The sequence below is a fragment of the Chiloscyllium punctatum genome, chromosome 15 (assembly GCF_047496795.1).
Source record: "Chiloscyllium punctatum isolate Juve2018m chromosome 15, sChiPun1.3, whole genome shotgun sequence".
Classification (NCBI taxonomy): domain Eukaryota; kingdom Metazoa; phylum Chordata; class Chondrichthyes; order Orectolobiformes; family Hemiscylliidae; genus Chiloscyllium; species Chiloscyllium punctatum.
In genome coordinates this window covers 53248964-53265768 of record NC_092753.1, presented here as the reverse complement: position 1 = coordinate 53265768, position 16805 = coordinate 53248964, and the positions used below count along the sequence as shown (strand labels likewise).

General features: G+C 39.5%; 1 protein-coding gene across 3 annotated transcripts in view; it reads right to left on the bottom strand.

The window, feature by feature from the left end:
• The window catches only part of usp9 (ubiquitin specific peptidase 9), a 259627-nt gene that overhangs the window by 97356 nt on the left and 145466 nt on the right, over positions 1-16805 (bottom strand). For all 3 annotated transcript variants that reach the window (XM_072585147.1, XM_072585145.1, XM_072585144.1), the window contains 3 exons: positions 11942-12108; positions 860-968; positions 501-647 (listed from right to left, as the gene is read on the bottom strand). In XM_072585147.1, the coding sequence (XP_072441248.1) occupies positions 501-647; positions 860-968; positions 11942-12108 (423 nt within the window). The remainder of the gene's footprint in view (positions 1-500; positions 648-859; positions 969-11941; positions 12109-16805) is intronic.

Sequence of the window (16805 nt, the reverse complement as noted above, 5' to 3'; positions counted from 1 at the left end):
AATTCCCACCTGAGGTGATTGACTGTGTGGAGTGTGCACGTTCTCCCAGTGTCTGCATGGGTTTCCTCCGGGTGCTCCGGTTCCCTCCCACAGTCCAAAGATGTGCAGGTCAGGTGAATTGGCCATGCTAAATTGCCCGTAGTGTTAGGTAAGGGGTAAATGTAGGGGTATGGGTGGGTGGTGGGGCGGTGTGGATTTGTTGGGCCAAAGGGCCTGTTTCCACACTGTAAGTAAATCTAATCTAAAAATAGCAATCAACCTCAGATCATAATGATGTGGAGAAATCAAAGGCGCCCATCCCTGGGCTACTTCAACACTACTTTCTTGCTCCAGTAAGGGAGAGTTATTCATTAACCCTGCTTCAGACAGATGAAAGCACAATATGAATCAATACCTGAAAAATAATCAATCCACACATTATTAAACATAGGCAAATATTAAAAGCCTTTACTTTACTGAACACAAATTCTGAAATTCCTGAATTCCAGAAATTTACTCACTCTAATCCGCTTGAGCCAGTCAATTTCGTTGTTGAGCAGAACTTCTGCATTGGGCAGGTTAATGTTACTGTTGTATGCATAATTAAGAAGATGCCTCAACAGTGTGAAGTAGTCTGCTGAATGCTTTGCTCTCTCTCTTGCAGTACTCTGATGACATGAAAACAATAACTCAACTGAATATAGTCAAATACATTAAAAGGGCCGAATGAAAATCAAAACGTTAACTATTTAGAATGCTTTGATTTTGCAGAATATTCAATCAATAGATTACTCAGTAATGTTCATCACCAGGAGTTTAAACTTCTACATTAAATCCAGTGGTCTCTCAGTGCTCTCAAAAGCTTTGAAAGATTACTTACGGCCAGCACTGTGAAGAGTAGAGTAATGAAGAAAAGTAGAGGTCGATGTCCCATACAGCATCTGGTAGCCATCAAGAAGAATTGCTCTTGGGCCATTTGTCTAACTAATCTGTAGGGAAGAATAAAACTTTCCAGTGAATGCCCATCACAATTGCATGCTTTGAAGTTAATTCAATAAAAGAAATGAACATTTTACTGTTCAGTTTTCATTTTCCTCAGATTAAGTACGACTTTGCACCATGTGGAAGTTACCATAGTCAGTGTTCCCAGATCTCTGTGTAGCTACTTAAGAATTGCACTGGCATAAGGCTTTTCATATCCTCACACCTCAAAGTGCTTCATTGTTATTAGTTACTATGAAGTGTAGTTCTCGTTTTGTAACCAACTTGATCAATTTGCACTAGTGACCACAACCAAGACCAGTGAGTAGTTCATGGATTTTGTTTAGGCTGAGATGAGGGGGAACAGTTGGCTACAAAACTGAAAAGCCCCTATTCTTAACTGAAAAACGTCACAGGATCCTTTATAAAATTTAAAAAATAAAGTGGAGTAAATTTTAATATTTTATTGACAAGGTGAAGTTTAAAACAGCAATTGTACAAACAGTTAAAATCCCATGGATAATCATAATATAACAAACTGTCAACACAAAACATAAAATGGATTTTCAGAAGACAGAGGGTGTACAATAACTATAACTTAACATGATATGAAATAAAAAAAACTGCCTCCAAATTTATTTTTAAATAGCATGAAGGAGAAAAGCACATTATTTCAAAACATTTCTACAGTGACATCGATGGGGCTTTTAACAACATGCCCTGAGGAGCAGATCATTAACAATAGATGGATTTCCATATTTAATGCATGTGCATTTTTGCCCAAAAGTTGCTCTAAGTTTACAGTTCTAATGTTGACAATTTCTAAGCCACAGTAATTGCAAACCTCAGACTATTAAAGTTATAACCTCAACTCATACAAGTGTGCGACTACTGACCACAGGAGAAACCAATATGAATGTACATCAATACAAAGATGTGACTTAGAGGCACAGTATTCTTATACTTAGGATGAACAGTTCAGCAAAGGGTCAGCAATCATTCAAGTCTGATAGGTCCACAACAAAATCTTCCCTCAGCCTTTTCTATCAGTAAACTCTGAGGAACAGAAAAACGTAATGTTCTCAGTTGATAAGAAAGACAGGCAAGTCATTCTGCCCACAGAGTCTTCTCTGCTATTCATTAATATCATAACTGATTCAATTATGGCCTTAAAATAGTGGTAGAGCAAAGTGTTACTAAGAGAAAGTGAGGACTGCAGATGCTGGAGACCAGAGTTGAAAAATGTGGTGCTGGAAAAACACAGCAGGCCAGACAGCATCCGAGGAGCCTGAAGAAGGGCTTCTGCCCGAAACGCAGATTCTTCTGCTCCTCGGATGCTGCCTGGCCTGCTGTGTTTTTCCAGCACCACATTTTTCAACATAGGGCAAAGTGTGCAGAGGACACAAAGTCTGCAGAGGGATATAGACAGATTAAGTGAGTGGGCAAGGGTCTAGCAGATGTGAGGTCATCCATTTTGGTAAGAATAAATGGTGAAACATTGCAGCATGCTGCTATGCAGAGGGACCTGGGTGTCCATGCCCACAAATCAAAGTTCATTTGCAGGTACAGCAGATAGATAAGGTGGCAAATGGGTTATTGACCTTCATCACTGGAGAGAGTGGAGTTTAAAAGGAAGATTACGCTATACTGTCTGGGGTGCTGGCGAGGCCACACCTGTGCACACTTTTGGTCTCCTTACTTGAGAACGGATGTACTGGCACTGGAGGAGGTTCACTACATTGATTTCAGAGTTGAGAGGATTGCTTTGAGGAGAGATTGAATAGACCGGGACTCTCTTCCAGAAGACTGAAGTGGGATTTTATAGAAACCGATAAAATTATGAAGGGAATAGATAAGGTAGAAGCAGGGAGGTTGTTTCCAGTGGCAGGTGAAACTAGATCTAGGGGGCATAGTCTCAAAATTAGGGGAAGCAGATTTAGGACTACATTGAAAACAGACTTCTTCACCCAAAGAGTTGTGAGTCTGTGGAATTCTTTGCCCAGTGAAACAGTTGAGGCTATGTTATTTTAAGGCACAGATGGACTTTTTTTTTAAAAGAACAGTAAAGGAATGAAGGGTTATGGTGAGTGGGCAGGTAAATGGACTTGAGTTCATAAGATGATCAGCCGTGATCTTACTGAATGGCAGAGCAGGCTCAATGGGCCAGATGGCCGATGACTCCTGCTATTTCTTGTTATGTAACTCCACTTTCCTGTCCAACCCCCAAACACTCCTTTCAGTCAAAAAATCTGTCATTATTCTAGGCTTAAGTAACAGTAATTCAGCCTCCACTGCACATTCCTTCCACAGGGAGGAAAGGACAATGACCCAAAGTGTTGGCCCAAGGGGGTGACAGTCACACGATGACACTGTCACTGGACTAGCAACTTAAAATCTCCTCAGGCTAATATCTGGAGACAATGAGATCAAATCTGCAAGTTCTGGAGCACAAGCTTTCAGGACTATTGCCACAATCTAAGGAAAAGGAAGGAAACTGGACAGACAGCCCAACACCAGAAACAATACACTCTAACCTGTCAACTTTAGAAAATCCCAGCAAGCATATGAGGCTTGAATCAAAACTGGGAGACCAAATCAGACCAGTTGAGTAGTTCTCTGACACTGTCAGGTATGATTATGACCAGACACTATCGCTATCCCTAGTGTTATGAAGCTCCCCCCACCCAGAGGGGCTCAACTGCCAATCTGTTAAAAGTGAGAAAAGTGGTATAACCTAACTCTCAACAATCTCCCCCCCTCCAAAATCTGTTTATCAAGGAGTGGGTAAATGAAATGAAATATTTTCACTCACTATAATAGCAAGTTTATCAAACACCAACAGTTGACAAATTAACAGACACACTAACAAACCAAACAATTCCCCTCTAACAGCTAATTATTCCCAAATAAAAAAATTCTAATGGTATGTTGTTCCAATAAAATACAAGTCTGACATATAAAAATACAATAAAAACAGTCTCAAAATCACAGCTAGGTTGTCTCATCCAGATCTTGGTGTTATCTCAGTTTATGTTCTTTCAGGTACGCTCCTCTCCGCTGAATTCTGGACAGGAATATTAACTAAGAGTGTCACTGTATCTTCAGTCAGATAACGGTTGTGCAGAGAGCTAATCTCTTCAGATGGCAGGTTGCTCTCCGCCACTTTCAAATGCAATGTTCTTTTGAGAATGTGTACACAGTATGGGCAGGTAGGGGAAGAATTAAGTTTTGAATTTTGTGAAACAAGAGGTTCACCTAAACATGACTCAGATCAGATAGGAACTTGCAGTTAATAATGGAGTGCTAGAGACAAGGGTAATGGGTTAACAAGGTGGAAAAGCATGAAATGTGTATAGCCATTTAACAAGATGAGGTAGCATTCAGTATGTAATGTCAGTTAACAAGGCGAAAAGCCTTCATTAGGTAAAGCCAGTTATTGATTGTGTAACAGCAGATGGCTTAATCTTTACTACTGACACTCGCTGATTGTAACGGTCACCCAATCAATATGTAGGTTGCCTTATCTGGATTGTCCTCCCTGTCAAAATGACGATATAGTTCATTAAGAAACTGTTGTTCGAGAGAAGACCAAGAACTCATGTCTTTGTACTCACAGGCGATCATTCTCTCTCCCTCCAGGGCCTGGAATATAGGTGAAGGAGGTAAAACTAAACTACATCTCTGAGCGTTTTGCTTCTAATGAGGGAGGAAACAGGACCCTATTAATGTCTTTACAACTGGACTGGTTTTAGGTTGTCAAAATCATAAGATTTAAATTCAATTGATCCTTAGTCTCCAACTGCCTGGTTTAAACTAATTGGCTAAATAAATAAATCTGTTCTTTTCGTAAAAATACTGCTTTGCCTGCTAACAATGTAGCCTTTTGATCCAGATGTTTCAATTTGAGTGTCAACTGGCAAACTGCTGCCCAGAGAGACATATTTTCAAATCATGAAGCATAGAAAAAATATCTTTTAAAAAGACAATGCATCCACCCCCCTGATCATTTTACAAATACCAAATTCTAAAGTCCTGTCTTCAAATCCATAAATACTCTACGTCCAAATATTTTAGTGTGTTGGAGCCTGAGGGTTGACCTTTTACAGGTTTGTACAATCCTATGGGGCACGGATAGTATATATAGACAAAGTCTTTTTCTTGGGATAGGGGAAGTGTGGAACTCGAGGGCATAGGTTTCGGGCGAGAGGGGAAAGATATTTTAAAATAAGAGGCATAAGGGCCAATTTTTTCACAGAGGGGTGGCACTTGCCAAGGGAAGTGGACGGGTCTGGCACAATTACAACATTTAAAAGGCATTTTAGATTAGATTACTTACAGTGTGGATGGATACCTGAAGGGGGGGGGGGGGGGGGGTTTAGATGAATATGGCCATGTACTGGCAAATGGAATTAGATTACAACATCCGGTTGACATGGACGATTTGGACCAAAGGGTCTTTTTCTGTGCTGTACCTTTCTATGACTCTAATTGCAAACCATATGTCACAACCTTCACTGTCCATGACTATATCAGTAGGAGTGACCACTTCACATCCCTCATGGAGACAGTCCTGTGTTCACACTGAGGTAACCTTCCACTGTATTGTGTGGTACTATCTATGCTAAATGGGACAGACTTCAAATGGATTTAAGCAAATCAAAATTGGCCATCCATGAGGCAATGGGTGCCATCAGCAGAACGGTCTTCAATCACAATCTGTAACCTCATAGCCCAGCACATAGGGATGGTATTAATATAAAGTCCAAAAAACAAGGCTAAATATATCTACACCTTTTAACCAGAATATTCCAGCAGATGATCCAGAGGAGGAGTAGGTTTTCTTGCCTCTGCTTTGCCCATGACATACTAGGTTGCCCAGTGACCTCTTTTAGGCTCAGATGTACAGCATGGAAACAGATCCTTTAGTCCAACTCGTCCATGCTGACCAGACATTCTAAATTAATCTCACCCTGTGACGATTCTGTCACTTTAACAAGGTTATTTTGTTCGTGGGTTTCTTCTTAAAAAAAATCAAGTTTGTAAAGGGAGAGGTGCCGAGGGCTCTAGGAAGAGCCTAGTTTAAACAATCGCAAGGGAGAGGCTAGTTCTCCCAGCTCAGGTTTTTCCTCATTTGGCTTAGCTGTTGCAGTTACAAGATGCTAGAGTCCAGGAGGTTGCAAGCTCCACAAATGATTCCTGACTAACTTTCTTTCTGAAATCTCTTTGGATGTTGTCCCCTTCTGCCTGTAAGAACCAGTTTCAATTTACCTTTTTGCCAAGGGGTGTGTTTACTGGACATTACTGGATAGGAACCGTTCTTTAGTTAAGTACTGGATCAGGTCGCTTAAGTTTTCCGATAGTTAAGTTATTCTAAATTCCATTTTCTTTTGTTCTTGTTTGAATTGGTGTGTTTAAAAAAATTGTTTTGTTTATAGCTGAGTGGTTTGACCAGCTGCATCACACGTGGAATATTCACTTCACATTTGCCTTTAAAATAAGAACATTCAGAAAGTATTATTTAAATGGTGAAATATGTGCAGAAAGCTACACAACAGAGGATTTTGGGAGCCCTCACCCATGAATCACAAAGAGCTAGCATCTAAGTTCAGTAGGTAATAGGCAAGGTAAGTGGAATGCTGACCTTTATTTCAAAAGGAATATATCATAAAAATCAGGTTTTCTCAAACTAAACAAAGTACTAGCCAGCATGTGTGAACAGTTTTGGGCCACTTATCAAATGAATGATATATTGGCATAGGAAATTAGTCCAGAGAAGGTTCTCTTGTCTGGTTGCAGGTCTGAAAGAACAATCTTAAGAGAAGATGAATAGAAGATTTGGCCTGTATTTGTTGGTATATTAAAGTACGAGGGGTGACCTTATTGAAACATACAAAAATCTTAGAGGACTTGATAAAATAGATGCTGAGAAGTTAATCCCCCTTGCAGGACAGTCTTAGACCAATGGACATCATTGCACACTAACAGGTTGCACACTTAAGGTAGAAATGAGGAGGAATTTCTTCTGTCAGAGTTGATATTCTGTCAAATTCTTTAACAGAGTAGCAGAATCAAAGGTTATGGGGACAAGGCAGAAAAGTGGAGTTGAGGATTATCAGATGTGCTGAATGGTGTAGTAGATTAGTTAGACTGAATGGCCGAATTTTGCTCCTCTGCATGGTCTTGTGGAATCCAATGTAGCCAATTAACTGTCCTATCAGTCTACATTCAATCCTCAAGATGAAAAACGTCGTTGACTGCAATCTCAAGCGACAAAGGAATAAATTGAGATTCAGTCTGGGTTCTGCCAGAGTCAGTCAATCCTTCGTGACCTCATTACAACCTTGTTCCAAAAATGGACATCAAGACAGCATTCAACTGAGTATGACAGCAAATGGAAAAACTCTCCACTGTCTGGAGTTGCTCATAGCAAAGGAATATGGCTCTGGCTGTTAGAGGTCAATCTTAGTCCTAAAACATCACGCAGGAATTGTTCAGAGTATTACCCTAGATCTAGCATCTTCAATTGCTGTAGCAATGAGCTCCCTCTATCTTAAAAACAGAAGAAGTGAGGTTTACCGATGATTATATTATGTCGAGCATCATTTACGATTCTTCAGACACGAATGAAGTGTGTACCAATATGCAGCAAGACCTGGACAACATCTAGGTTGAAAAGTGGCAAGTAACAATACACAAGTGTCAGGCAATAACCAATGCCAAAAAGGAAGATTACAACTATTGCCCCTAACATTGGAAGTCAATACAGTGCAAATTCCCCACTATTAACATTCAGGAAGTCTACAACTGACAAGCTGTGATGCAAGGTGTCTGCTTTATATGGAGTATTTATTTAGATTTAGTGCATTAGTGGGGGGGTGAGAATTTGGTCTGTGCATTTAATGAATAGCTTTCAGATACTTCTGTAGTCAATGTCATTTCTTTGCAAACATAGCAAGAGACTCTTCCTGCAGAGTTTACATTAGGGAGTTTCATTAGCAAACCACAAAACAGCTGTGCATGAGGCATCAAGTACAAGGTTCTGGATGTTTTGGGGAACCAAAGGGAAACGTGACCCATAAGGTTGGGAAAATGTTTTGGTTTCAAGGTTTGCAGAGGTCTTGGCTGAAGCTTGATGATACAGGTCCTCCTGAAGGAAGAACGGTAGTTTGAAAGACATCAAAGAAGCAGCTCAGATTCTCAAGATATAATTTAAGCCACAGAAAGGTTAAGCTCAGAAGAGGTGATAAAAGGGAACACCCTGTTATGAGTACTGTAAAGGAGTGCACTTGGGACTGGTGGGTAGGCATTTTACCAGATGCTTTGAAAGTTTTAAATGTGATGTACAGAACAACTTTGATTATCTGAATGAGACTGGCAGGGTGTATTTTGTTCGGATAACGGATTGTTCGGAGAATGGATAGTGTTTTTACGGGACCTTGCAATCTTGTTTGGATAATCTAAAACTCTGATAACTGACGTTTGGATAATTGAGGTTGTTCTGTAAATAGTTTTGTTTGTTCTATTTATAGTTGATGCAGCATAATAAATTTGTTTCACTGATAAAATCAAATTTCTAGTATTGCATGCTTGCATTTCAATGAAAGACTACCTCATTTAAAACAAGCCAAAATAAACACTATGCAAAAAATCAGGTTTCATTCTGGGATCTGAATTATCCAGTAATATCAGCTGTGGCTGCAACAGCAGTTCAGAGGACAGGGATTCAGTGTGAAATAACCCCCACTCCTGTCTCCCCAATATCTGTCCACCATCCATAAGGCACAAAGTCAGGTGTGATATCAAATGCTCTACACCTGTCTGAATTGGTGTAGCTCCAACATGATGAGTCTGACTCCATTCAAGTCAAAACAGCCACTTGATTGGTACCTAATCTGAGATATTCAAGGGTTAATTAGCTCTGCTGACTTGCAGGAAATTAGATGCCCCGAGGCCAGGATGGGATGCCTCTATCTGACAGGTAGATTTTTGAGAAGATTTGTAGCTCAGGTTGAGGTTCTGGACGTAGGTTTGCTCGCTGAGCTGAAGGATCATTTTCAGATGTTTTATCACTAGGGTAACATCATCAATGAGCCTTCAGATAAAGCAGCAGTGGCATGGACCACTTTATTTGTGTGTTTAGGGTTTCTTGGGATGGTGATGTCATTTCCTGTTCTTTTTCACAGGGAGTGGATTATACTCTGACAGGTAAATTGTAAGGAATTTACATTTCCATCCCTTGCCAGAGTTATTTGCATGGCCATTTCCGAGTTATTCAAAATAAAAGAATTACATCAAACTATTCAAAATCAGTAAGAGCATTGCAGTTGGAATTTTGACTACTCCCTGTAGTGTTAAAAGACAATTCACTACAGATTTGACCATTAAGGGATGATTTCCATTGTTTTGTTTCTGGAAATGTAGTAATCACTACATTGTCGCTCGAGTGGCATGTGACTATGGGGGATGACTGGAGGTTGTCTTGGGGGCATTACTGATTGTGATGTAAAGATTTTGTATAAAGGAAGGACTGCTTTCCTTTGTTCAGAGAGAGAGAGATCTTTGACACTGCTCCGCAAGCCCCGCAAAGTCTGTTAAAGGGTTTCTCCAGAAAGCTTGTTCTATATTGTACTTAATAAAATTTTGGTTGTTCACAGAAGTTGGCATGTTGCATTTGCATCAAGTGTGTAAGAATCTCAAGAAAAAGAACCTAACAAATCAACCACTGTGAACATTAACTCCCTTCACCTCCTAAGCAGCATATACCATCTTTAAGATGCACTTCAACTCAAAATCTCCTCTGACAGTACCTACCAAACCCATCACCTCTGTCACCTCCAAGGATAAGGACACTGATGCATGGGAACACAATCATCTGCATGCTCCAAGTCACATATCATATGACTTGGGACGATAGTAACAATGAAGGAACATTTGAGAACTCCCCTTTAACAGCACTGTGGGATATCTATACCACAGACTGCAGCAGTTCAAGGCAGCAGCTCAGCAGCATCAGCATCAGGGCAACTGAGAATCAGCAATAAATGATAAACCCTTACTGAGGTGATGAATTAGTCCTGCTTCATCACACATTAGTTCTAAAATAGCCTGTTATATAACCATATTTGAAGCAACAATCCCAAAGGCATTTTCTGATCTCAGCCGACATACCACTTCTGCAGTTTTTATTTGATTTACTTGAAGATTACCGCAGATTAACGAAGGTTACCTCAGTTTGCAATGGGATCTTTAGTCAGGTGGGACAATAGGCTGAGGAGTGGCAGATGGAGTTAATTTAGGTAAATGTGAGGTGCTGCATTTTAGGAAAGCAAATCTTAGCAGGACTTATACACTTAATGGTAAGGTCCTAGGGAGTGTTGCTGAACAAAGACGGTGGAGTGCAGGTTCATAGCTCCTTGAAAGTGGAGTCACAAGTAGATAGGATAGTGAAGGCAGCATTTGGTAGTTATAGGGAGAGGATGAAGAGGTTGGGGCTGTTTTCCCTGGAGCATCGGTGGCTGAGGGGTGACCTTATAGGAGGTTTATACAATCATGAGGGGCAAAGATAAGATAAATAGACAAAGTCTTTTCCTTGAGGTGGGCGATTCCGGAACTAGACGGCATATATTTTGGGTGAGAGGGGAAAAATATAAAAGACCAAAGGGACAACAATTTCACGCAGAGGGTGGTACGTGTATGGAATGAGCTGCCAGAGGAAGTGGTGGAGGCTAGTACAATTGCAACATTTAAATGGCATCTGGATGAGTATGAGTATATGAATAGCAAGGGTTGGGAGGGATATGGGCCAGGTGCTGGCAGGTGGATCTAGATTGGGTTGGGATATCTGGTCAGCGTGGACAAGTTGGACCGAAGGGTCCGTTTCCATGCTGCACATGTCGATGACTATTACAAATCTCAAATCTGTCTTGCAAATAATCCGGGAGTTATTTCTATGTTTATAATCTGTCCCACTGTATAGTAACTATTGAGAGGTCTAATGACCACTTTCACTGGTGACTCGTTATTTTTCATAATCACGTGGATTCTACATTTTGAACCAAGATAATTTCTCACAATCGGACTGAACACATCCTTGATCAACAAAGCCTCCCCAATCCCTTTTCCTTGCAGATTTTCCAGAACCTTACTACCTGTGCATATTCAAGTCCAAGTCATGAACACTTTGCATACATGGATCTATAATGGCCATAATATACACCCATTTGTTATTAATTCCTGCATCATGTTTCAAATAATCTTAGCTTTCAGCCTTACAATAGCTTGCACTACTTTCTTGTCCTTTGTCGATCAATTTCGAAATTTTCCTTCATATGAACCTTCCTTCATTATTAAATTTGATGTGTTTGCCACAGCCAGAGTTAGGTGACCTACTAGCATACTATTTTCAGTATGGTTCAGGTGTAGGTCATACTGAGGGTACAGCTTCCTCTTCGCTGAGTTCTGATACTAGTGTCCCTTGAATTGAAGCCTACTTCTGCCACACCATTATTGGGGCAACACATTAAACAACATATATATCTGGCATGATCTTCAAATTTAGTGACCTCAACTTATCAGATTTTAGAATGGCACACAATCCTTCATAAATCATAATGGTCAGCTTATAGATCCAAGATACTACATTCAGTGAGAAACTGAATAATAAACAAAACATTTAAAATCAAAGATAGATGTTTCATAGTTAAAAAGTTTCTACACTGTCCTCTTGCATTTCTGTGTGGCAATTTAAGGATACAAGCAGCTTCCAATTTCTAGCACTGATGCCGTTAAAAGAACAGATATCAAGTATGATACAGAAACATTGTTAAGTGACTCTATTATGAATTCCCCTATTTGAATAGAACAGATTCACTTCACTATAGACCATGAGGTAAAACATCCAGTAAGCTTTTATGCTGCTTGAAGTGATTTATAACAAAGCAACTTATGAATGGACCAGTGTGCAATCAAAAACATTACTTACTTGCTGTGACAATGCAGTAGCAAATCTATTATGTAGGTCTGCCATGCCTTTTCTTTACTAAGTGTATCAAGCGCCGTTGGAACCAGTGCAAAGCACAATGTCATCACTTCCAGTGCTTCACAGCAAACATGCTCATCTTCAGAATCTGGTTCATTTCCTGCATTAGTCTTCAGTTAAAATGACAGAAAAATGCAATTTAAGGCTGGAGCCCACAATTCATAAAGCAGATTTTGACAGTTTCCAACTTTCATATTCAAAACCAAAATTCAAAGACAAAGTAAATGGTTTCCCCTTATTCGATGAACTTTGAAGGAGGCAATTTAGCCCATTAAACCTACTTTGAACCATTATTTAAAAATAATGAATAACCGGTGATATTTATTTGACTTTGTTGTGCACCCCAACACCCTTTGACTCCACAAGGGATTAAGAATCTATTTGAAGCTAAAAACATGCAATTACTCCATTCCATAGAGAATTCCATGTACTAACAGCACTTAGACAAAAAAGGTTTCCCTCCATACCGCTTATTTTAAATCTGCAGAGGTGGAGACAGCAGAAATGAAGAAATATTGAGCAGTAATAAAACATCTTATTGAGTCTTACTTCCTTTCGATTGCAATGGAATACATTAAGTGCATAATTCTGCAGAATATTTTTCTTGCTATTAGGTATTAAAAATCAACAATCTTAAGTACATTTAGTTAAAACAAATTTAAATACATGATTTAATCATTTTAGCCAACATACTCCAGACTCAGCCAACTGCACCACAAAGACAAAAGCAAAGATGTTTTAACATAAAAAGTTAATCACTCTCGATATGTCAGCCTACTGTGTTGAAAAGCCCAAGTAGTGGCAAACTGGGATGCTTTTGGGCAGTTCTTAAGAGTTCAAGATGCCAAAATATTGCTCTCAGATAAATTTGTCATGTATATATGGTATAAATGGTTGGAATAATGATTTGCAAGAAGTCTAAATTACGTGCACATACACAGGAGCTCACCCTGAGGACTGGTGTGCACCAGCATCGAGTATGTGCACCTCATTTGAGATTGTGGCTAGGTATATGCACAATGTGAATCAGATCTCCTTTCCACCATCTTTTGCTTGGAGGGGGCCTGGAATTCTCATTTAGTGCAATGTTCGAGAGATCCAATATCACAAAATGGTAGTTTTAAAAGCAGCACAGGAACAGAGATCTGCAGATGTACCGAAATAAATTTCTGAAGGTGACAGGGTTGTATGGAAGCCTGCGATTGCCTCCCTGAATAGATAAGAGTACAAATGCGAAGTTCTGCTAAACATTTAGAACCTCCAATTAGCTTTATGATGGGGTATAGTGATTACTCATGTGGATGCCCAGCAGTTAAGATGCCTGGGCCTTGCAGCTGCTTGAGAATGAGGCTGGGGAAATAGTAATGGGGAGCCTGGAAATGGCACAGAAGTTGAATAATACTTTTTATCTGTTCTTCATGTAAGGGATACTAACAGTACTCCAGTCATTCTAAATAAGATGTGGAGTAGATGGGGATGGAGAGACGAGAAATGAAGAAAATAAACACTCGAGAAAAAATATTAGGGAAACTTATGCAGCCTAAGGCCATGGGCGTGATGGATTTCAGGATCCTAAGATTTTAAAGACAGTAGCTACAGACATAGTGGATGCACTAGTAGTGAACTTCCAAATGCCCGTAGATGCTGGAAAAGATGCCAATCTAACTTCTTTATGTAAAAAAAGATAAACAAACAGGTAACTATAGGCCATTTAACTCAACTACTGTTAGCAAAACGCTAGAGTCTATAATAAAGGATGTATGGATTTAGAAATCCATAATATAATCAAGCAGAGTCAGCATGGCCCATGAATGGGAAATCATACATGACAAATTTACTATTAGAAGGTATCAATGTGAGTAGATAGAGGGGAAAATCAGTAGATGTAATATATTTGAATATTCAAAAAAGCATTTCATAAGTACTTCACACAATACTTAAGATGAACCAAGGTGTTGGAGCAATATATTAACATGGTTAGAGGACTGACTAACTAACAGAAGACAATTTTTAAAAAACTGCAGATGATGGAAATAAAAAACAAAAACAAGTAGCTGGGGGATACTTAGCAGGTCTAGCAGCATCAATGGAGAGAAAGCAGAGTTAACATTTTGCATTCAGTTACCCTTGCTCTGAAGTTTTGTTACAAAAATTGTAACAGCTGTGTGTTTTTGGATAAAGGGATCAATTCCAAATTAGCAACCTATAAACAGTGGTGTGCCACAGGGATCAGAACAGAATTCTGAATTATTTACATATATTGATGACATGGAGGAGAGATGTTATGACGCAAGTTTGCAGCTGACAAAAGTCGAGGGAGAAGTCAAGTAGCAAAGATAACACAAGCAGTCTATAGAGGGATATAGACAGGTGAAGCAAGTGAACAAAAACCTGGCAGATGAAATATAATATGGGACAATAAGGTTATGCATTTTGACAGGAAGAAAGAGTTTGGATTATTATTTACATGGGGGGAAAAAAGAAAGAGTACAGAAAGCTGCAGCAGAGAGAGATTTGGAAGTCCTCATATATAAGCCATACAGGATTAGTATCCAAGTTCAAGGGTAGTAGAGAACCTAAATGGAATGCTGGTCTTTATTTCCAAAAGAATAAAGCATAAAACTCAGGGAGAACTTGCTAAAACTCTACAAGGCACTGGCCTGACCTCAATACTGAGAGCAGTTTTGGTCTCCTTATCAAAAAGTATGATGACATTGAAAGCAGTTGAGAGAAGATTAATGAGGTTGATCCAAGGTATGGAGGGATTTTATGAGGAGAGGTTCCGTATTTTTAAACTGCAATGAGAGCAGGCCTAAATAACAGAGGGGCGATCTTACTGTAGCATATATGACCCTGAGGTGGCTTGACAGCGCAGGTTAGGAAAGGTTGCTTCTCCTTGTGGGAGAATCTAGAACAGAGGGTACATTCTCAGTGAGGAGTCACTCACTGAAGACAGGAGTTTTTTTCCCCTCCTCTCAGGGTGGTAAATCTAAGGCATTCCTCACTGCAGAGGGCTGTTGAGGATGGGAGCAACAAGTACATGCAAGGCAAAGATAGACAGATTTTTAATCATTAAGGAAATTAAGGGTTTAGAGAAAAGGCAGGAAAATGGATTATCAACTGGGATTTCATTGAATGGCAGAACAGACTCAAATAGGCTGAATGACCTATGATACAGTAAGACGTGGGAACAGAAGAAAGATATGAAGAATAGTAACAATGATGGGAAGATGTCAAGGCCTGGATGATGAGGAAAATATCCTACAGCACGGAGACAGCTGGTCCATGCGGATCAAAATGCCCATCCACTCTAAATTCATTATCCAGCATGTGGCCTATGCCCTTGTACTCAGCTGAGACCTTGCTGCAAATACTTGGACTCTAGTTTTATTTACTCATTGATGAGTGTACCCCCATCCACAATGGATACCATTCCAGTAATTTCTTGAACTTATTTTCTCATGTTGAGATTCCTCCATCCATCAGCCTTTCCTCTCTGTTTGCTGATATGTCCCTTTGAAAGATAACACCCACCAACAATTCATGCAATATGATCATGTCTGCTGCAGTTAGAGATCCCCACAAAGCATAGCTTAATGGAATCATTGTCAGGCAAGCTGCAAAACTCATGCCAATAACAATTTCCGAAGATAGATCTTTCGACATTTGGGCAAGTAAATTGCACCTTCCAGAAAAGCTATTCCGTATATCACCCTTAAAAAGGGTCCAAGCAGATGCTCAAACCTCAGCTTAATATTTCATTGAGGCACAGCATGTCCAACAATGCAGCACAGAACAGAATTGAAATTTCAGCAGAGATTATGTGAAATTTTAGTGCCAAGCTAGCACTCAAACTCAAGTCATGGTGAAAATGTCACAAGTTGAACAAAGTGGAGCATTAAGAACTCTTCCAGGCAATGATTACTTCAGGTAGACAATCCTTTATCCGAAATCCGAAAAGCTCCAAATTCCAAAGTTTTTTTCTCATTTGTTTGGCATGCAAACAGTTAACCCAAGTCAACATCCACTCAGTGTATCACTCAAATATGACATATGGAGGCGTGGCCCAGCACTGGCAGGCCTCAATTCTCTCTTTACTGAGTGAGTCTGCTCCTCTGGTAGGATTTTAAAAAATTTCCCCAAACTGTCACTTGTCTGAAATTTGAAAAATTCTGAGTTCCGAAAACCAGCTGGTCCCGAGCATTTCGGATAAAGATTTGTGCACCTGTATTTGGAATTTCTGGCTGTTGTGACCATCATGTCTCCTGCAGATTCTTCCTGCTTAGTTTGAACAATCTTGTATGTTTTTCTACACTTATACAGTTGGCCAAATTGAAAACTAGTGACTTTTCTTAATTTGAAATCTATGCATAATTTTGTTCTGTATTATTTATAAAACCAGCACATTGAATCAAAATCATACATATTTACCATTAGCTCAAATAGACCAGTGAGTTGACCAACCAAATGCACAATGTGACATAACAGTCTTGGTATCCAAGTCCAACTTTACCAATGCACACAAACATTCAATAAATTGACATGTTTAAGCAGATGCAATTTTACCGAGATTAATATTAAAGTCAAACGCACACTTTCTGTCAAACACCACAAGGGTGATTTCTTCGGAGTTCCTGCAATTACATCACAAATCTCAGGAGAAAAGCTGTTTATGCCTCAAATACAATCAAGTTACAATACTGAACCTAGAGAAGCTTTCAAGAACTTCACCCATAAATCAATCACCTTTGACTTAGGATTGAGATATTTGAGATTGTGTTTAAAATTAAATTGAAAATAATGAACT